Here is a 22320-nt window from a genome sequence, read left to right on the forward strand (position 1 = left end):
TTAGCTAAGCTAACATCAATTATGGACAACCCCTGTCACCCCTTACATGATACTGTGGGAGCCTTAAGCAGCTCCTTCAGTAATAGATTGCTGCACCCTCGGTGAAAAACAGAATGCTTCCGCAGGTCATTTATTCTAACTGCAGTCAGACTGTATAATTCCTCAAAATGTTTCTAGCACTATAATCACCTGCTGATTTTGCTGATTTCAACTACGTCTGCCATCACCTTTTGTGCTTTATTACATGCACAACTGTACAACTTATCCTGTGCAATAATTTTGCCATATCTATACATACTTATTTTTCATGTAATCTGTTCACATCAGTATTTATGCACCCACCAGTAAACATCGCAAAATACTTTAGTCACCTTTCTTTAATGTAAATAGTTTTCTTTTTCTTTACTACTTTTCTTTACGACTCCTACTGCCACAACAAGTGATTTTCCCCACTGTAGGATCAATTAAGTTTATCTTATTTTAGATAGATGATTCAAGAATGTTGAATGAAACCTGTCAATATTCAGTAAAATGTTGAAAATGTTTGTTACTTCCACCAATGAATGTTGGGCACAGGTAATGTTTTCACCCCTGTTTGTTTGTTTGTTTGTGAACAGCATGTAATCCACAATTTTTCATATATATTTATGAAATTTTTACAGAGGATTCATATCCATTAGGCAAGTACTAATTCAATTTTCAAGGCCATAGGTCAAAGGGAAAAGTCAGAGAAATTTTGGAAAATTGGAAAAATCCATATCTTTTAACACTGAATATATTTACAAAAATTCATAACTCTGTCAAAAAAGATCAAATTTCTTTCATATTTGACAGTGTTATGTAGGATGGTGTCCTTTATCCACTGACAAAGTTTGATCTGGATGGATCTGTTCTGAATTACAGATTTTGTGGCCATTTAAGTTTAACATTGGAAACTCCATTTAATGTATATTTTACATCCATCCATCCATCCATTTTCTTCCGCTTTATCCGGAGTCGGGTCGCGGGGGCAGCAGCTCAAGCAAAGCCACCCAGACCTCCCGATCCACACACACCTCCCCCAGCTCCTCTGGGGGAACCCCAAGGCGTTCCCAAGACAGCCGAGAGATGTAGTCCCTCCAGCGTGTCCTGGGTCTTCCCCGGGGCCTCCTCCCAGTGGGACGTGAAGGAGCAGCGGCTCGACTCTGAGCTCCTCCCGAGTGACCGAGCTCCTCACCCTATCTCTAAGGGAGCGCCCAGCCACCCTGTGGAGGAAACTCATCTCGGCCGCTTGTACTCGCGATCTCGTTCTTTCGGTCATGAGCCAAATCTCATGACCATAGGTGAGGATCGGAACGTAGATCGATCGGTAAATCGAGAACTTTGCCCCCGTACTCAGCTCTCTCTTCACGACGACGGTCCGATACAGTGACCGCATCACTGTATATCTTACATTCTATCTTTATCAAACATGCCCCAATCACTCTCATATTTGAAAGTGAGGTACAGACTGGCACTCACTATCGCCTAACAAAGTTTGATCCAGACAAAGTTTGATCCGGATTGTGGATTTTGTGGACATTTGAATTTAATTTTGAAAAGCCCATTTGTTGTATATTATACATTTTATCTCAATCAAAAGTGCCACAATCACTCTCCTTTTTCTCTTATGGATTTAAATACACTGCCAAAATTGGATGGAGGCTCCAATTTTATGCCTGTTTGTCTATCTTCCAGTTATCATTTGGGAACCAAGTGCTAAAAAGCAAAGACAAATTCTGCATAGCAGAATTAACCAATGTTATGTGAAAGTTACCTGAAAAAGAATTCAGAAACTGAAAAAGTTGAAGAAAAAAACCTGACAACACCACAAAAAAATTTGATTCAAGTGCATGTACTACATACTCCTGACATTTGATCAAATCTAATTTAGCTTATAAATGCCACTTCTAACAGAACTTTGACTTAAAAATTTATTGTGGAATTGGAAACTAGTGTTGGCAGAGGTTTGTGGTCTGTGAGCACGCTGCTGTAGTCAGTGCTGTGTTGGTTGACTTAGCTGGGTTACTTTGTATATGTAGAAGAATTTTTAGGTCCATATTTGAACTGTGATGAACTATCAAGTGTCCTGATCCGAACTGTATGTCCTCTGGTTGAACTAGCAGGTGTTCAACCCAAAAAAAGGGCTCTATTAGTCATTTAGTCTGTCAGGGGCTTTCCAAGGCCTTTTAGGTGCTTTCCTGCAGGCCACGTGCGGGGGCCTCAGGCCAGCTGCACGTGTGGCTGAGGCCACGTGCGGAGGGGGCCTCAGGCCAGCTGCACCTGTGGCTGAAGGTCTTTTAAAAAAATCAGTTGTAAATCCTTCATGTTTTAATGGGAGCGTTTGTCACATTGAAATAATGGCCTAACACCTGCTTAGGGTTCACTAGAGGACGCTTCCAATAGAAAACCATGTCTTGGGAATGAAATAAATAAAAAAGTCGAAGGAGGAGCGATGCCCGCGGGTCTCCAATAAATAGACGAGCGCGGTTGTCATATTCAGTCTCTCTAGAGGACTCAGTTTGTCTAAGCTTTGTGTCGAAGGCTTAAATAAACTTAAAAACTCTGTGCATTTTATCTTGCTTAAGGCTGAATTATTCTAAAGTGTTGTGTCCTCTTTCTAGCATATCACTTGCAATTAGTTTGTGTTATCTAAAAGACGACATCCTGAGAAGACCAAAAAGACGAGCCGCGACAGAACTTGGCGAGCCAGCTTCAGGAGGGTCCAGGGGCATTCCGGCAGCCTGGGGCAGTCCGGCTCATCCCTCCAGACCGTAAATAACAGTGATCACGACTAAAAGGTAAGCAGAAACCTTTTATAATTTCTGCACGATCTGGAGGAGTGAGTCGGGATTTCCGCCCAAGTTGACAGGTGATATTTTTTAATTGCCTCTTACCCAAAAGAACCTGAACTAAGAAAATTGATAAGAGACTAAAAAAAGATAAGATTGAAAATTATCAGGCCTTGTAGATAAAATGCTCAGAAGGTGTGTGTGTTCCCGGGAAAAAGAATGTCTATGTGAGTGAAAGTTCAGGAATGTTCATGAACTCTGGTGCGGAAAGAGTGCGTGGAGAACTAACCTGGATGCTTGGGGAATAATTGGTGTTGAAATTCGTTACTAACGTGCCGGCTGATAGCATGCGCTGTAGGGGTTAATTTAGGGGAGTATACTGACAAATAGATACAAGGTAATACAAGGTTATTTAAAGAGTTTAACAGAGACTGAAGTGAAATAAGTGAGAAAAAAGAGTTTAACAAGAGAATACGTGCAGAGAAAGCACAAGATAAGCGCCTGAGGGGGCGCAGTAGAAATACCGTACGTGATAAAGAGATTTAAAGAGAAAAGTGCAAAGAAGCACAGCTGACAGTAAGTAAAAGAGCTCAATAAAGGACGTCATTTTTTAAGAAAAGAGAAAAACTATAAAAAAATAATAAAATAAATAGAGAGTTAGTGCAGAATACATGAGAATTAATGAAGCAGAAAATAGTGCAGTAAGGCACCAAATACACGCTTGTGGGGCGTGGGAGAAGAATAAGTAATTAAGTACACAGTAATATGAGTTTTTTTATAAGAAAAGAAAAAGAGAATATTTTCAGTGCAAAGGCACATTAAGCTCACGAGGAGCTCAGTAAGTGAAAAAAAAAAAAGGCAGAAGAAAGTGCAGAAAGGCACAGGATACGCACGCGAGGCGCGGTAAGGCGTAGAAATAAATGAAATATTGTATGCTCAGAAAGGAGCTTGTGAAAATAATATATTAAGCACAGGATACGCACGCGAGGCGCGGTAAGGCGTAGAAGTAAATGAAATATTGTACGCTCAAAGAGGGCTTGAAAAAAGTAATATATGAAGTTGCTGACAGCGCCGGAGAAGCTGTCTAACGTGAAGAAGAGATACATGCTTAAACAGAACACATTGGTGTTAAGTGAATAAAAAGGTTGTTTAAAGCCGCGGAGTGAAAAGTGGCAGAAGTCTAGATAGAGATATATAGAAAGTTGTTTTTAATAATTTTTGTGTATAAAGCTTTTGAAGATTGGTGTGTGGGAGAGTGGAGAGTAATCTGTGTAAAGCTGTGAGAACTTGCAGGCTGGCTGACATACAAGATTAATGTGAAAGAGTACGAGGGGGAGGTATTTAGACCCAACAGGAGGACTTGGGAGGTGCATGACAGGCAGAGAGGAAAGTGTGAAACAGACAGTGAAGAAAAGACAGGAGAAGAGTGCTATGTAAATACAGAGAAGGTAGATATTATTTCAAAGAGAGAAAACTAATAAACAAACATAGCAGAAAAAGACGAGAAGCAGAAAGTTAAAAAAAATTAAATTAGAAGGGAAATAGAAAGTTGGGAGCAAAGACATTAGGAGGTGTTAGGGTTGTAAGAGGATTAAATAAATAAAGTTGGTTATAAATCAAAAGAGATAAAGCTTAGATTATAGTGGAAAAAGCTGACAGACTGATCAATGCTTGGGACAGTCATTGATGGGAGACTTAAGTGATGATGAAATAATACTCCCAGAACATTACTTGACTGACGGAGACATCGAAACCCAGGGAATCAGGACACATTTTTGGCTGGAAAGGACCTATTTTGACAGGGTAGGAGCAGAACATTGGCAGGACGAACAAGAGATCAATCAGAAATTATGGCAGATTACTAAGGTAATCAATCTGAAGCAAAAGAAAGAACAATTCCCTCTAATTAATTGGGAGCTGCTGATAAGACGTCTGTGGCATCAGGGTTTAACCCCGTGGCTGGAGCTGCTTTGTGCTGACCCTAATAAAGAACTTAGCATACCATTAAATCATTTAGTAACACTACCAACCGATCCAGGTGAAGAACTGTTTCCTAGGTTGACTCTGACTGTGGTCCCAAGGAAGGTTCGGTGGGAAACAGGTAAATTTTCATATTTAGTTAAAGAAAAAGAAGACGGGCATAGCAGTTGGAAATTTAATCCTTTTAAGGGTTTAAAATACAAAACAGGTGTTACAGCCAGCAAGTTATTGGTCTGGATCAGGACAGCCCCTGAGGGACTACCAGAACACCATAGAAACACCTCACATAGCGTTTGTCAGGGTTACATGGGTAACTCTCAAGGTCAAGGTCGGGAAAGTACCCCGCTAGACTTAGTACTAAGAAAATATCCAGGAAAACGCACTAAGGCCAACCAATGTATGAGAAAGTGGCACAAAAGGTCATATGGGGGCAGGCAATGGCCTTTGGTGGGATCATTTGATCCGGTGATGTGTGAAGCAGTTGCGGTAGAAATACAGAAAAAAGAAATTAAAGATCAGCAGAAGAACGTAAAAAACAACAAAAAACGCACTGAAGAAAAAGAAGTTTTGGCCTTGTTCAAGCAGGAAGCACAGAGGCTACAGCAGAAAAGAGAAAAAATGACAGACGAAAGATCCAAAGAGACTAAAGCCAGTGCACCGAGCTGGGAAGCAGAGCCACCCCCATATAAACGTCATGATATGGGGAAGACAGCTGGACAATTTGTATTAGGAACTCGTGAAGAGGACCAAGGCATGGATGTGGAGGGCAAATTCACACTGACACTAAAAGCTCGAGAGCCACAAGGAGACAGGTCCTCAGTCTGTCAAATGGATCATACAAGGTCTCCAAGTCCGAAAGTAAGTGGTCGCACACCACGACCAGCAGGGGGGGCCACAAATAACAGTGACACAGAGGCAGACGAGGATAAAGAGAGAGACCTGAAGGCTCCGCCTGCACATCGAGGTCCACTGAAAACCGTCCCCTCCCACCATAAGTCAGCCGACTGGACCTTCACAGGCTATAGAGGCTCCGAAGAGTGGCACAAGAGCTTCTGTGACACACTGGATCTGGCCAGAAGAGATAATGAAGAACTAGCTGAGCAACCTCGGCTAGCGAAGGAAAGAATACAAAGACATAGCGACGCCGAGGAAAGAAGAATATTACAACAATCGACGCCCAATCAAGGGAATCACATTATAGAGCCACCCACCCGAAAAATTTCTGGTGAGATCATCATTGAGACTGCAAAAGAGGCCCGACTCAGGCAAAGACAACAATGTGTAGCCAAAGACATAGCGGCTTTAGAACAGAATATAACCGACTGGATGGACTGCCTGGAACCAGTCAGTCGCACTCGATCTGGAAGACAGTATGGAGTCCGCACAGAAGAAGAGGAGGACGAAGACCTCATATGCCCATTGGTGGTTAGAAATGGTCATCATGTGTATACCCCATGGAGCTGGACAGACATGGTGGGGCTGGCCAACAGACTGCCAGACATCACCCAAGGAGCTGGGAGATGGATAACTGCCTTAGAAGAAGGCACTGCAGGGGTAACCTTGTCTTTAGGTGACATAAAAGCCTTGCTAATGCATGTCATGGGAAAACATGACACTGAAGAATTAGCAGGAAAGGTTGGACTAACACAAATGATGGGCACTAATCAACATGATGAAGTCCCCTTTAATCGCTATAGAAACTCCATGTGGGAAGGACTGAGAAGAAAGTACCCTGAGGTCTTGGATCCCTCTAAATTGGATGATGAGGAGTGGACACCTGAAGAGTGCCCAAAGAAGTTCCTGCACCGATTCCAGAAAAGATGGGCGGAGGAAACAGGAAATGCATGGAACCATTCTCCAGCAACTGAAATCCTGTTTAAAATAACTGTAAAAAAGGCTCTACCAGATGAGGTTCAGAAAGCCCTAGATGGAGTTGTGGGACTATCGAAAATGAATTGGGCTTTATACTCTGAGCATATTTGTCACCATCTTGAAATCTACAAGAAAGAAAAACAAAAAGAAGAAGATGCAGCAAAATCCCTGACGAAAAAATTGGTGCAGATGCAGTTGGGAGAGCTAACCAAAGTCAAGAAAGAAAAAACAAAGACCCAGGCACCAATGATGACCCCTGTTCCTTCTGAGTCGGCAAGCACAGGCCCTACGGCAAACACTGCTGCCACCTTACAGGCACCTGTGGTAACAGCCACACAGAGCCCCCAAGGAGCAGCAGGGAGCACTGCTGCAGGAGAAGTCTCAGCACCAGTGGAGCATCACTATCACTACCATAGCACTGGCACACCCGGAAATGGACCCACCTACAGTCATGGGTGGAGAGGAGAGTCACGGAACTTTCAAGGTCAAAGAGGAGGGTGGCGAAGAGGATCTCGCCAACCTACATTTGGAAGCAGATTCCAAAACTCAGCTCCCAGGAACAGTCAAGCGGGACCGCCTATGGGACCAACACCCCCAATAGGGGATCAACCCTCTAATGAGTGTTGGAGCTGTGGACAACCTGGACATCGAATGAGAAATTGTCCAGCCCGACCTTGGGTTGGACCCTCTGCCTATTGGCAATAGGGAGGCCTAGAGAAGACAGAGGGGGAAACGGTGGCATTGGCTATTTCGATGATACCTAAGGAAGAGCCAACCGTCACTGTTAATATACAAAACAGAGATTTCCCGTTCATGGTGGATACAGGGGCAACATACTCTTGCATAGGGAAAATGGGCGCTCATCTCCCCCTCTCTGGGTCTGTAATTAAGACCATCGGCTTCTCTGGGAAGACTCAAATAATACCTTTTACACGCCCACTTCCTGTAACGATTGCAGGAAAAACAATTGAAGCACCCCTGTTATACTCACAAAATACACCTGTGAATTTGCTGGGAAGAGACATTTTATGTAAGCTACAAACCCAGATAGTGTGTACCCATCAAGGACTGCAAATACACTTTCCTGACGAAGCACTTGCCAACATTATGGTGCTTATGGACATGGAAAACAAGGTCCGACCTGTGCAACCCATGGTATACTGGCTGAAGTTACAACCAGAAAATTCAAATCTTCAACTGGAATGGGAAAAAATGGAAGCCCTGGGCAGAACAACACTATGAAGCAGTATATACACCTAGTTTACCTTTACATGTCACCCTGATGTTCGATGCCAAACAAGAACAAACTGACTATGCATGCTGCTGGGATGTATTGATGAATCAACGGCTGTTTCACATAACCACCACAGAAATTTATTTAGGCCCCCAAGGGGCCGCAGCTTCTGTCAAGCTAACTTCAGCTGAACAACAATGGTATCAAGTGCCGAATGCCATGCCTCATGTGACCCTTTTAGTCTCAGAAAAGTACGAATCCCATGACCTAGGTCCAATGGTAAAGACAGCCTCAGAAGTTGAAGAATGGCAAAACATGGAAAGTCCACAAGTACATCTGTCAAAAGACCAGCAGTTTATACGAATTAATTTAAAAGTAAATGATGAGGCTATAGTTCAAAAAGTGGAGCTCAATCCTAGACCAGAGGGACAGATGGTGTTATCGGCCCAACAAGAGAAATTGTTAGAGCAAATACCACCAGTGGTGTGGTCCAAAAGCAAAACAGATGTAGGACTAGTAAAAACAGCCTTACCAGTAAAAATAAAAGTAAAACCGGGAGCAAAACTGCCTCACCAAAGGCAGTATCCATTAAAACCTCAGGCTATTGAAGGCATAAAACCAGTAATTAAGGGACTAATGGCAGCTGGAGTTTTAATAAAAACTGCAAGCCCATGCAATACTCCTATCTACCCTATCCCTAAAAACAATACCAAAGAGTATCGGCTGGTACATGATCTGCGTCCTATCAATGCAATTATAGAAATGGATGCACCTATAGTACCTGATCCGCATACTATACTATCAAGCATCCCTGCTGGAGCAAAATGGTACACAGTAATCGATCTGTGTTCAGCCTATTTCAGTGTGCCTGTGCACCCAGACTCACAGCATTTGTTTGCATTCACATTTCTGGGACAACAGCTAACGTATACACGGCTACCTCAGGGACTGAACCTGTCCCCAGCCATCTTTAACAAAGTCCTGGCTGAAGATTTACAACACCTTGACATACCCAGTACATTGGTGCAATATATGGATGATCTCCTTATTGCATCAGAGACTCAAGAACAGTGTGAAAAAGATTCATTAATTGTATTGCATGCATTGGCAGATGGAGGTCATAAAGTAAGTAAGGACAAATTGCAGTTCTGCAAACAACAAGTAGAATACTTGGGAAGACAGTTGTGTGGGACCACGCGATGTATAGCCCCAAGCCAAGTGGAGGCTATAATCAAGGCTCCCAAACCCCAAACAGTGGGACAGATGCTTTCATTCCTTGGGATGGCAGGGTACAGTCGGCCGTGGATTTGTGATTATGCTATAAAAACTGCACCTTTGCGTGCCATGATTAGAGCAGTGGGGCAAACAAGCAATGCAGCTCTCCTCGTCTGGACAGATGAGGCAACGGGAGCTTTTGAGGCCCTAAAAACAGACATGCAATCTGCTCCCGCGTTAGGTAACCCAGATTATGGGAAACCTTTCCATTTGTATGTTACTGAAAAAGCTGGTTATGCTTGTGCTGTACTAATGCAGGAAACAAATGAAGGAAAACAACCATTGGCCTATTATAGTACAAAGCTTGACAACATTGAAACAGGATTGCCACCATGCTATCAGGGTCTAGCAGCAGCTGCCTTTGCATTTCAAAAAGCATCATCCATAATCATGGGACATGCAGTAACGTTGTACACGTCGCATCAGTTACATGCCCTGCTAACCAGTCAACGTTTTGTCTTAACACAAGCTAGACGCACTGGATATGAAGTTGTGTTGTCCGCCCCAGAAATAACAATACAACGTTGTCACATGGTGAATCCCGCCACCAAATTGACCACACCGTTAGATGGTACTCCACATAACTGTGTGGCAGAGACAGAGAAATTTTTGAGAGCCAGAGAACATTTGTATAATCACGCCATAGATGCATATCTAACCCTGTTCGTGGATGGCTCATGCTTTCGGGATGCCGCGGGATTGCATGCGGGTATGGGGATAGTTAAACTAAACACGGATGGCGAAACCTTTGAATTACTGGAGTCCCAAGGAATTGATCAGCCTTGTTCAGCCCAACTGGCAGAGATCAAAGCCTTAACTATGGCTTGCCAGATAGCTAAAGATCAACGTGTTAATATCTACACAGACTCAGCCTACGCTTATGGCGTATGTCATGTACATGCCAACATTTGGAAACAAAGGGGATTCCTGAGAGCAGATGGCACCCCTGTCACTCATGGAGAAGCGATTTCCCAACTGTTACAAGCTCTCCAATTACCGTCTGAGGTAGCCATCATTAAATGTGCAGGTCATCAAAAGAATAATAACATCATAGCTCAAGGTAACAACCTAGCAGATGACGCAGCGCGCAAAGGAGCACAAGGAGAAAATATGTTTCCCCTGCTAACCATCCAAGATTGTGCCCCACTGGTTTCACTTGACGCACTGATAGTGGCTCAAAGTAGGGCCAGTGGAGAAGAAAAACGAATGTGGGTTAAACGAGGCGCTATTGAGACACGCAGTCAGGGGCCAGCGGACAAGCTGTGGCGCAGTAGTCATGGACATTTTGTGTTACCCACCAATTTATTACGACATGCAATCATTTGGGCCCACGGACCCGATCATTGTTCGCGAGTCCAAATTATGAACAAACTAAAAGCTGTCTGGTGGTCACCATATATGGCAGCAACAGTGGACCGTTTGTTGAATGAGTGTGAGGTATGTGCACAGTACAAGGTCCGGAAATCATTCACAGCCCCTTTAGCCCACATTCCGGTCCCTGATGGGCCATTCAGACATCTTATGATGGATTTCATAGACATGGGAGCTGAAAATCGAGTTAAACGAATGAGATATGTTTTGGTAGTGATATGCAGATTCAGCCGATGGATTGAGGCAGTAGCCTCTGCAAATCAAGACCATAAAACGGTAGCCAAATTCTTGTGCCGAGATGTCTTTCCAAGATTTGGCATTCCAGATACTATCTCATCTGACAACGGTAGGGCTTTTGTAGCCAAGGTTACACAAGAAACATTCAAACAATTGGGTATCAAACAGAAGTTTGGGTGTGTTTATCACCCCCAATCAAATGGGGCGGTGGAACGGGCTAATGGCATTTTAAAGAACAAACTAGCAAAAATCATAGCAGACAGCAATGGCAAACTAACCTGGCTGGATGCGTTGCCGCTTGCTTTATTGTCAATGCGCTCACAAACTAACCGACTAACCCATTTGACACCATTTGAAGCTCTTACAGGTCGGCCGATGCCTATTCCATACCTGAGAGGACCCTACGAAGGACCATCGCTGGAGCAGCTACAAGACGAATGGCATAATTATCTGAGACAGTTAACCCAAATACACAAAACTATCTTTTTGCAGGTCAAAGGTGCTACAGAAGACAGAGAAGCAGAGATTCCACTCGAAAATCAGAGCATCCAGCCTGGTGATCTGGTTTACGTCAAGGTGTTCAAAAAGAAGTGGGACAGGCCCCGCCGAGAAGGTCCTTTTAAAGTTATTCTTGCCTCACGTACAGCAGTCAAAGTAGACGGTAAGGACACTTGGTTTCATTTAAACCACTGCTGTAGGGTTGGTGGCCCAGCGCCCCTGCGGCCTCGGCAAGCTCGTCTTGGCAGAGCCGCCGGGCCAAGGGGGGAAGCAGGAGAAGCCAGAGACCCTACAGCAGCACCGAGGGACGGCCACGCCTCCCTGCAGCCAGAAAAAGCACCGAGGGAAGGCCACGCCTCCCTGCAGCCAGGCGAACACCGGCCAAGGCGCTCACAGAGACTGATTGAACAAAGACGACGCACAGCTTCAGAGAGTAGTGGATCCCTGCCAGATAGAGCAGCGACAGACTCAGATGCAGACTCAGAGACAACTGGAGACGTAGGCCAACAGACAGACAGAAATACAGACCGACAGATAGACAGGCCACAGGAGACATCAGACTCGGACAGCAACTCAGTAGATTTACCGACAGAAGAACCGCAGGAAGTACAACCCAGACAAAGCACAGATACACCACACATCCCTAGTGACAGCTCATCTAGTGACGGCTCACTTAGTAGCACATCTAGTAGCACATCTCAACAGTCATCAGAGCAATGATTAAGGACTGTGCCGTGGCCGCAATGGCCGCAATAGCAGCTAAACAAGGCATTCTAAACACAGGAAAAACATATAATTTGGTATACATTAAATCAAAAGCCTACAAGAACATAGGAATACAGGGAAAGCTGGGGGATTACATATTAGGCGAAGCCATTAGCATCAAATGTGAAGAGGAGGGAACACTCAACATAGAGGTAATTTGTGATAAAAGAGGATGCAGGGAAACCAAGCAAGACGTAACTGTTACAGTACATGAAGCCACAAAATGGGTAAAAATCAAACCAAGGAAAAAGAGGACAATTAGAAGCCTAGAAACAAGCAGTCACTTAGGGAGATGGGATCCCAGTACAGACCTAGCCCGCACACAAGGGTTGAAGACCAATTTATTTTACCAATGGTTGAAATTTTCGGCTAGGCAGATCAGTGAAAAGCCTTGCATAGCCTGTCACCGGAAAGGTGTGATACCTCAGGCTAAACCCCTACCTGATATCAACAACTGTTATAGGAGTCCCCAACATAACTCAGACCAAGCAGAATGCTATACACAATGTGTTATGAAAATGGCAGTAGGTGATGAAAAATATGCTGCCGACAGTAAACTTTGTCCAGTGCCCCTAAGTACAGAAGGAACCGTTCCACCTATGATTAAAATAGAGAAAGGGATGATACACCCATTCTGTATAGCTAAAGGCTTAGTAGCACAATACATAAGCGATTGGCAGGTAGGGACGACCCAGCCAAAACACCACATACAGTGTATGCAAAAGCAGCAAGAATACAAACCGGCCAAAACAGCATGGAACATTACCGTCTGTCACACCCTGCCAGCAGCAGGCATACAGTGTGAACAAATAGTACCGGCCACAGGGGGGTCTGTAATTGGACTGAATCTCACCCATGCTTCATGGGTATCTACTCCAAATTTAGCTAAGGGAACGGTACCCTTAGCTGACATCTTTTGGATATGCGGACAAAAAAGGAAACTCCTGTCATCGCTGTCCCCGAATTGGAAAGGCCTTTGTGCTCCTGTGATGCTCACAGGAGCAATAACAGTAATTGAAATGCCAAATTCAATACAACCCATGCCACAGAAACTTCGTAAGAAAAGAGGAATAATGACGTTTAAAACAGACTACAACATCACAGTAAGAAACGGGATACCAGAAGGGATACCCCGACAGTTAGAAGCCATAGACAGTAGCAGAGTTAAAGCAGATGAAGATGCAGATAAATGGGGATGGGCATTGGCTCTGTTCGGGGTTACTCCAAAAATCCGTTCTAGGTTCCAGGAGGTGCAGTGGATTAATTACTTGTGGTATAATCAGCAAAGATACCTGAACTGGACATTGGCAGCAGTAGGAGCCTTAACCGAACAACTGCACGCCACCTCGCTAATGACAATGCAAAATAGATTAGCTATCGAGATGATGATGGCTGATGAACAAGGAGTTTGTATTATGATCAAAGCCACCGAATGTTGCACAGCTATTCCCATGCGTACAGGGGAAGACGGAAATTTGACAGAGCTCTTAATCACACTTGAGGAGATGCAACAGGAACTGTTAAGTAACTCCATAGGAGGGAGAAATGAAACTGACGATTCTGGATACATTGTAGGGAATGGAATGAATATTGGCCCACTATTTTCACTGTTTGGGACTCTAAGGAGAGGGTGGATATCATGGAAAGACTGGTTATACCAGATAGGTGTAATCTTGGTACTAACAGGGGTGGCGGTCTTGCTGGTAATATGTTGTGGTATTCCCTTGATAAAATTTCTGGTCAATAAATTGATTTCATCCACAGTAGGACAGCTCCCACTGCTAGCCATCCGAGCCCTAGAAGAAAGCACAAACGAAACAGACAGAGAACCAGAATATATGGAAATGGATGAAATACCAATTATCCTCCCCGACTGCCCCCAGCTCCCTAATATTGTGGCGTATACCCCAGATAGGGAGGACTGGGATGGACCGTGCTTGGTGATATTGTAGACGAGGAAGAAGACATGCACGCACATTTACATTCACACACATGCACCCACAAAAATGAGGGATAGGATAGACAATATCTGAAAGAATGACATGGAGCTGTAATAATGAACGTATATGTATATTACTAGGACACAGGAGTATGGCTGAGAGACCAGACTCCCCTGATCAGGGACCTATGCCTGATCTGCCTCTATCAAGTCTGATTGGACTCTCAGAGCTGTTTGGAGAAGAGGATATACAGGAGGGATGGTCGAGACATGATTGGTCGCCACAGCCGCCTTCCATCCAGCAGCTAAACCATTTGGCAACAGAAGGATCTTCATTGTTCCAGCACCTGGCGATGACGGCTTCACAGAATCTGCCTGCAGCAAGAGTCGGCCCGAGGACTCCACCATCACCTGAAGGACCCTTTGGACTCAGGAACACACCCCTTCCGCAGATGCCATGGAGACAGTCACATGTGCCAGTGGCAACAATACCCTCCAGGGGAGGCAGCCAAGGTCGGCCATATGCAGCAACCGCCCGAGTGCATCCTAGACCCAATTCACTGCTAGGACCTGTCCCCAGCTTTCCACCCCCAAGGCAGGAGAGATATTCTGATCAGCCCAGTACCTCTGGAGGAGGATCAGCAGGGGTAGACCTTAGCCGAACTCACCCACCAGGACAGAAGGGAGCTTTGTACAGGCTACTAAATGCCCAGAGTGTCCCAACCACTTGCCTGTGCGACATCAACAATACTCCCCCCACACACGAAATGCCTTCCCCCTTGTACTTCCTGTCCCCTGGACTGCACAACCTTAATCTGGTCATGGTCACCCCACTGGACATGGCAATCTTGGTTCGAGAGCTTCGTCTTCCACAAGAGTCTGTTCCAAAAACCTTGGAGCAGCTCCTGCCCCTCACAAATCACATTCCCCATGAGCTATTTGAGGAAATCATGCCACAACTAAGTCAGACAGCTGCATACCTGTTCAGGATACACCGTGACAATGCCAACATCTCTTGTGCTCAGGAGGGCCTCCATACTCAACTGTGTGGTCTTCAGTCTAGTATGGACATGCTAGCCTGCATGATGGAGCATATGGAAAGGGAACAGCTAGGGCTGGCCACCACCACCCTGAATGTGGGCAAGAATTCTCTGGGGGCCCTGTACAACCTGGCCAAGCAGCACAAGGAGCTGGAAAGATCCATCAGAGAACTGCACGACTGTCTGAAAGCCAGAATTCCTGATCCTTCCCCCACTACCCCTGAAAGGCCAACCTCCCCATGTTCCCCAACTTCTCCCAAAACTTCAGATGCTGAGTAAATGCTGAGGAGCGCGGACTGACGTAATGGCACTGAACACGGACTATGATCTTGGTTCTTGAGTTTGAATTGCGGACTGGTTTCAGAAATCTGAGTGTAAATAAAAACAAAGAAGGATATATGTTAGTAACGAAGGTTGGGTAAATGTCTGTCCTTACCATCATCTGCGTAACACAGATAAAGCTAAATGCATACACATAGATATCACATTGCAAAGTTATAAAAAGGGGACCCTTACACGGCGTGTTTGTAGATTTAGTAGTAAAGATGCACCATAGGGACCCCTTTTTTCTTAAATTATAGCATGCCTCAAGAGACATGCATTGCCTAAATTTGGTGTCTGGCCAAAACGGGCATTAGAAAACAAGCTGAAAAAGAAGAAAAACAAAGTGGAGAATGTTGAGAAATGGCCTATAATGAAAACCATTATATGATTGACTAAGGCAAATGACTTAAGGACGGACATGAAGGGAAACCATTTATTGTGTTTATCATTTAACTAGACATAGCTGCGCTAACCTTAGAATAGTTTCTTGATTGGTTGACTAAATAGTGGTAACGTAGGGGTTATTTGATGCATTTAAATAATAAATGTGTGATGCTTTAACAAAATAATATGTAGAACCAAGTATAATGGGTTGGAGCCTCTGGTTGAGTGAGTCAATAGATGCCAGAAGATGATTGGTTGCACTGATGTCAATGTGAAGCCTTTACTTTGCCATGATTAAGAGGTTGATGTAACTTGTTTTATGTGGCCATTTTAAGTGCCTTGAATTACACCAAAACTCAGTGTTTGAATGTCACCTTGTGTTGATATAATCCAGCTAATTGCTCACCTTGTGCCTTAGTATGTAGGTTCACCTGCACTGCAATATATTTACCGTGTGAAGTATCACTGATATTCATATCCGCACCAGAGTTATCAGTAACTCGAGTGATGTGTTTTTCTTTTTTATTGCAATGCACAAATGAGGATGTCTTGTCAGTAAACAACCCAAGAGTATAGTTGATGTAATGGGACTCTTTCGAGTCCCAGAGGAGGGACTGTAGAAGAATTTTTAGGTCCATATTTGAACTGTGATGAACTATCAAGTGTCCTGATCCGAACTGTATGTCCTCTGGTTGAACTAGCAGGTGTTCAACCCAAAAAAAAGGGCTCTATTAGTCATTTAGTCTGTCAGGGGCTTTCCAAGGCCTTTTAGGTGCTTTCCCGCAGGCCACGTGCGGGGGCCTCAGGCCAGCTGCACATGTGGCTGAGGCCACGTGCGGAGGGGGCCTCAGGCCAGCTGCACCTGTGGCTGAAGGTCTTTTAAAAAAATCAGTTGTAAATCCTTCATGTTTTAATGGGAGCGTTTGTCACATTGAAATAATGGCCTAACACCTGCTTAGGGTTCACTAGAGGACGCTTCCAATAGAAAACCATGTCTTGGGAATGAAATAAATAAAAAAGTCGAAGGAGGAGCGATGCCCGCGGGTCTCCAATAAATAGACGAGCGCGGTTGTCATATTCAGTCTCTCTAGAGGACTCAGTTTGTCTAAGCTTTGTGTCGAAGGCTTAAATAAACTTAAAAACTCTGTGCATTTTATCTTGCTTAAGGCTGAATTATTCTAAAGTGTTGTGTCCTCTTTCTAGCATATCACTTGCAATTAGTTTGTGTTATCTAAAAGACGACATCCTGAGAAAACCAAAAAGACGAGCCGCGACATATACATGGTTTGCAGTACTTGCAACTTCCTGTTGAAGCAGGTTTAGCATTTACCTTGTCATGGAACACCAAGAATTCAAGCAATTAAAATATTACCTGCTGTCAAGGCACTCTCCATTTTTAGTAATTTGACATCAGAAAAGACCATAAAACAGTCAGATTCTGTAGAGACTTTCAAGTCCAGACTTAAGGCGCACTTATTTTCCCTAGCATACTGGCATAGTATGTTGCTATGATTTTTACTCTTTTAATTCATTTTATTAGGAAATGGAGCGTGCCTCAGCCTCAATTTTATCTAAATTCTGGGTTTTTTAGTGAAGCTTAGGGCCAGTGGCCTGTGATCACCTTAGTATTTCTTCTGTTTTTCTTGTTGCTTAATGCTGACAAATGACACTGTATTTGTTGTCTTTCTGATGCTTGATTCTGCTTTTTTTCTCTCTCTCTGTTTGAGGTGCAACTCCATCCAGAGATAGGTGTGGTATCTGTTCCAGAAACCATCCTGTGCACCGGCAACATTTCCTGTATGTTTGTTTTGTGAATTGTTCTGTAATTTATGTCTGTATCATGGCCCAAGCAGAGGGTCACCCCTTTGAGTCTGGTCTGCTTGAGGCTTCTTCCTCAGAGGGAGTTTTTCCTTACCACTGCTGCTCTGGGAGTTGGTAAGGTTAGACCTTACTTGGGCCTTGAGGCAACCTTGTTGTGATTTGGCGCTATATAAATAAATGAAAATGAAATGAAATGAAACCATTTATGAAAAAGCTGTCGCACAATATAGAAGCAGTGGCTCAGGGGGATAACGAGTTGGGCTAGCTGGGTTTGATCCAGGTCTGTGCTTTGTTCTGCCTGTCTGTGTCCTTGAACAAGACACTTCATCTGCATTGTCTCATTTCAAATGGGTGCCAGGCTTGGCTGGGGAAGTAACCTGCAATGGACCGACGTCCTGCGGAGGTTGAGTTGTAGACTCTCATCTGCTTCATGGTACACTGACTGATAAAAGAGAATAGTTAAACTAACTTAAATTAATTGTTTCAACTGGTAACATCTAAATGAATTAAGTTGTAAGTTAGAGGGTTGATCTAAATTATTAACTTAAGTTCAAACAACTTAATTCATTTAGATGTTACCAACTGATACAAAGTTTTTAAGATGTTTCTTTTTTCAGTGGGAATCTAGGACTAATGCTCATCGGGGCCTATAAAGGTCTTTTTTTTTATGATGTAAATGGCCTAATCTTTGACAGCTGTGCACTAGACAGTAGTTTTCATTTTCTTATCTCCTGCAGTTTGACATTGATGGTGATGGTGTCATCACTTCTGAGGAGCTGAGACTCGCCATGGTGAAGTTGTTAGGAGAACAGACCAGCAAAAATGAAATAGATGCAGTGGTGAGAGAAGCTGACAACAACGGAGACGGAACAGTTGATTTTGAGGGTGAGATACAAACGTGCACACACACACACACACACACACACACACACACAGGATGTATGCATAATGTTTTTTGCTTCCTTTCCACTTTCTTCTGTTTTTGAATATTTGGAATACCCAGTGGTTTCAGATGTTGATGCAAAACTTGAGACAGCATCGACCACAGCTTTTAAATAATTTTTTTTAAAGATATTATGCTTAGACTTAACTTCAAGAAGTTGCTCCTTCAGCAGAAAAAAGCTATCACCAAACCCTTTCACATGACTGTGAAAGTGCCAGCTTGTTAACATGATTTAGGCAAACTTAATTCATTTGAGAATTACCAACTGAAGCAGTTATTTAGGTTTCTTTTTTTTTCAGTGTATATCCTAAACATTTACAGACTTCCTATATAACTGTTGTTGAATCTTTAATAACTTTTCCTGCATCAAATTATACCATCTTTAATTATCATGACACTGGGAAACAAATGTAAACTGTGCAACAGGATGCAGACAAATCCATATAACACCTGATAACATGATGATTTTTTTTTTAGGTCTTAGTTTTTTTACATTCTTTGATGTTGTCGCTAATCAATAATATTGTCCATTCTCTTTGCAGAGTTTGTGAAAATGATGTCACAGAAGTGAGGACAGCAGAATACATGCATTTTGGGCATTTTATGGTGATATTTGTCATTGCATGTTTTCTATCTCTATCTCCCTTCCTTTATTACTGTCTGCCCCAAACATTCTACAGAGCTATTTAAATCTAAAAGAGAAAATAAGTTACTTTATTCAACATAGTTCCAGTTAATTTGGATAATGCCACTTTTTACATTTAAATTCAATTAATATTCTTAATTATTATGTCCAAGTAAACGCTCTGGGGCATTCGGTGAAAATTAAAATATCGCATTGCTTCCTGCCCCCCCCCCACCCCCGCCCCCACCAAAAAAAACAAAACAAAAAAAAACATTTTTTTCTCCAGAAAAGGAGAGGTTTCACTTGATTTAAAAATATGAACTTACTTGTGCATAAACTTAAAAAAAAATTACAATGTAAGGGCAGTCACTTCTTCAAGCCATGTCGTGACTCTAAACAGTGCTTCAATGGTGCAGTGATCTGGAAATCTGACTCACCCTTGGTGAAATTTGGGATAATTCAGGAGTTCTCCAACGACCTGTGGAATATGTTACTCAGCCAATGGAAAAAGGAATAAAAGTCCTCTCTAAGAACACATTTAATGTCTCTGACCGAACCTGTGCTTCCTGATGGGATGTGGTTAGGGATGGCATTCGGGGTTTTCACGTAACCCATAATCCCTTGCGTGCCAGAGAGTCGCTGCTGTTGTGTGGGCCGCTGAAGAGGAGGTACTGCTGGCCCACCACCACCAGAGGGCGCCCTGCTTGGAGTGCGGGCTCCAAGCACGAGAGGGCGCCAGACCTAGAAGAAGTGACAGCTGTCATTCATCCCCTGCCCCAGCTGTCACTCGTTCATCATCATCACCACCATAAAAGCCGGACTGCAACTCCACCTCCTCGCCGAGAAATCGACTACCATTCCTGAGGTAATCCTTCTCTGCAGTATTTGGATTAATCCACGTTTTGATCTCTGTTTGCAGCCGTTTATTCCTGTGGGACAGTTTTGTCGGAGTGGCGTGTTGTGGGAACCGCGACGTCTTCGCCTCCCACTCCCTCCAGATAAGTGACTGACAGGAGCTGCTTGAGTGTATGATTGGAGGTGGAGGTGCTCCCTCCCATCAGTGTTGGACTGTGTATTACTGAGTGTGCGGACTCACACTCACACATCCTGTTTTTGCTTTCTGCCAGCAGTGCCAGGGTCGACAGCCGGGAACAGAGGCCACCTGGGGACTCGGGACTTGGCGGCTCCGGTGTTCTTCAGACCGTTGGTGGTGGAAGCCGTGTGGAGTACGGCTTCTCTCTCGTCGGGGGGGTCTCCTATCTTCGAGCCTGCCACACGTCACCTGGTGCTAATTGACTGTGCATATTTTCTGTGTCTTTTCGTTGTGTAGCGTCAGAACATTAAATTGTTACCTTTTGGTTTAGTCATTGTCCGTTCATTTGCGCCCCCTGTTGTGGGTCCGTGCTACGACACCTTCACAACAGGATTTCTCGGCCATCGTCATGGACTCCGAGGGGTGTCAACCCGAGCTTGAACGGCCAATGGAAGAACCAGGAGCGCAGGCGTCAGCAGGAGGCGTGTTGAGTGAGCTGCAGCAGATCTTAACCGCCTTCACGGCTCGGTTAGACTTAGTGACCGAGCAGAATGTCCTCCTTAATCGGAGGGTGGAGGCTCTCACCGCCAGGGTGGAAGCGCACGAGCAGGGCGCTGCTGCAGCCGCTCCTCTGGCTGGTCCTGGGCCTGTATCAGACATTCCACTGGTCGTTCAACGAACCCCCCCACCGTCCCCTGAAGCATACATAAGCCCTTCGGAACCGTACGGGGGCTGTGTCGAGACGTGCGCGGACTTCCTCATGCAGTGTTCGCTCGTCTTTTCACAGCTCCCTGTCATGTACGCATCAGACGCTAGCCGGGTGGCTTATGTGATCAATTTGCTTCGAGGAGAGGCACGCGCATGGGCTACGGCGCTTTGGGAGCAGAATTCACGGCTCCTAACGTCTTATACTGGGTTTGTACGGGAGTTCAAACAAGTGTTTGATCATCCCAACAGAGGCGAGACCGCTTCGAACGTGCTGCTGTCGATGAGACAGGGGCGCCGTAGCGCAGCCGAGTATGCAGTCGACTTCCGCATCGCGGCAGCGAGGTCCGGCTGGAATAACGTTGCGCTCTGCGCCGCCTTTGTAAATGGACTGTCACCGGTCCTCAAGGAGCACCTACTGGCTAAGGAGGAACCCTGGGATTTTGACGGGCTTATTGATTTAGTTATACGCTTAGACAACCGCTTAAACGAGCATCGTCGGGAGCAGGCCGGGGGGCGTGACCGGGCACGAGCCGTCCCTCCTCCTTCCGGTTCCGACAAAGTGACGTCGTCCCCGCGCTTCACTGCCAGAGAGCTCCGTGTGGCTACAGCTCCCCCTGCTGAGGAGGCTATGGACACGAGCAGGGCCAAAGTAAAAACAAACATCAGACAAAGGAGACTGGCCCGCGGGGAGTGTTTTATCTGCGGCTCATGTGAGCACATGCAGAGGGACTGCCCTAAACGGTCAGACTACAACGCCCGTCCTTAGAAACTGGGCTAAGGGTGGGCCATAATACGCACGCGGGAAAACCCCGCAAATCTGCACGAATCCCAGTAACAATCCTGAGTGGGGATTTAACCCTTCATGCCCCAGCACTATTAGACACAGGGTCGGAAGGGAATCTGCTGGACAGCAGATGGGCAAAGGAAGTAGGGCTCCCCCTGGTGGCTCTGCCGGCACCATTGCAGGTGCGAGCACTAGACGGCACCCTGCTTCCATTAATCACACATCAGACTCAACCAATGACTTTGGTTGTGTCTGGGAATCACAGGGAGGAGATAGTGTTCCACGTCACACCATCTACTTCCCGAGTGATTTTGGGCTTTCCATGGATGGTGAAGCACAATCCCCGGATTGATTGGCCGTCTGGGGTTGTGACGCAGTGGAGCGAAACCTGCCACCGGGAGTGCCTAGGATCCTCGGTTCCTCCCGGCACTACGGCTAATGAGGAGGTCAAAGTCCCCCCCAATCTATCGGCGGTGCCAAAGGAGTACCATGATCTTGCTGACGTTTTCAGCAAAGATCTGGCGCTCACTCTTCCCCCGCACCGACCGTATGATTGTGCCATCGATTTGGTCCCGGGCGCTGAGTACCCGTCCAGCAGGCTGTACAACCTCTCACGTCCGGAACGCGAATCAATGGAGACCTACATCCGGGACTCCTTAGCTGCCGGGCTGATCCGA

The 22320-nt window shown here is 44.9% G+C and overlaps 1 protein-coding gene across 1 annotated transcript in view; it reads left to right on the forward strand.

The window, feature by feature from the left end:
* Nucleotides 1-19064, forward strand: part of cabp5b (calcium binding protein 5b) — a 62353-nt gene extending 43289 nt beyond the window's left edge. Inside the window, 2 exon segments of the mRNA XM_034190608.1 lie at nt 18288-18435; nt 19036-19064. Of these exon segments, the coding sequence (XP_034046499.1) occupies nt 18288-18435; nt 19036-19064 (177 nt within the window).
* Nucleotides 19065-22320: the final 3256 nt, after the last annotated feature.

This window comes from Thalassophryne amazonica, chromosome 16, assembly GCF_902500255.1.
Source record: "Thalassophryne amazonica chromosome 16, fThaAma1.1, whole genome shotgun sequence".
Lineage (NCBI taxonomy): Eukaryota > Metazoa > Chordata > Actinopteri > Batrachoidiformes > Batrachoididae > Thalassophryne > Thalassophryne amazonica.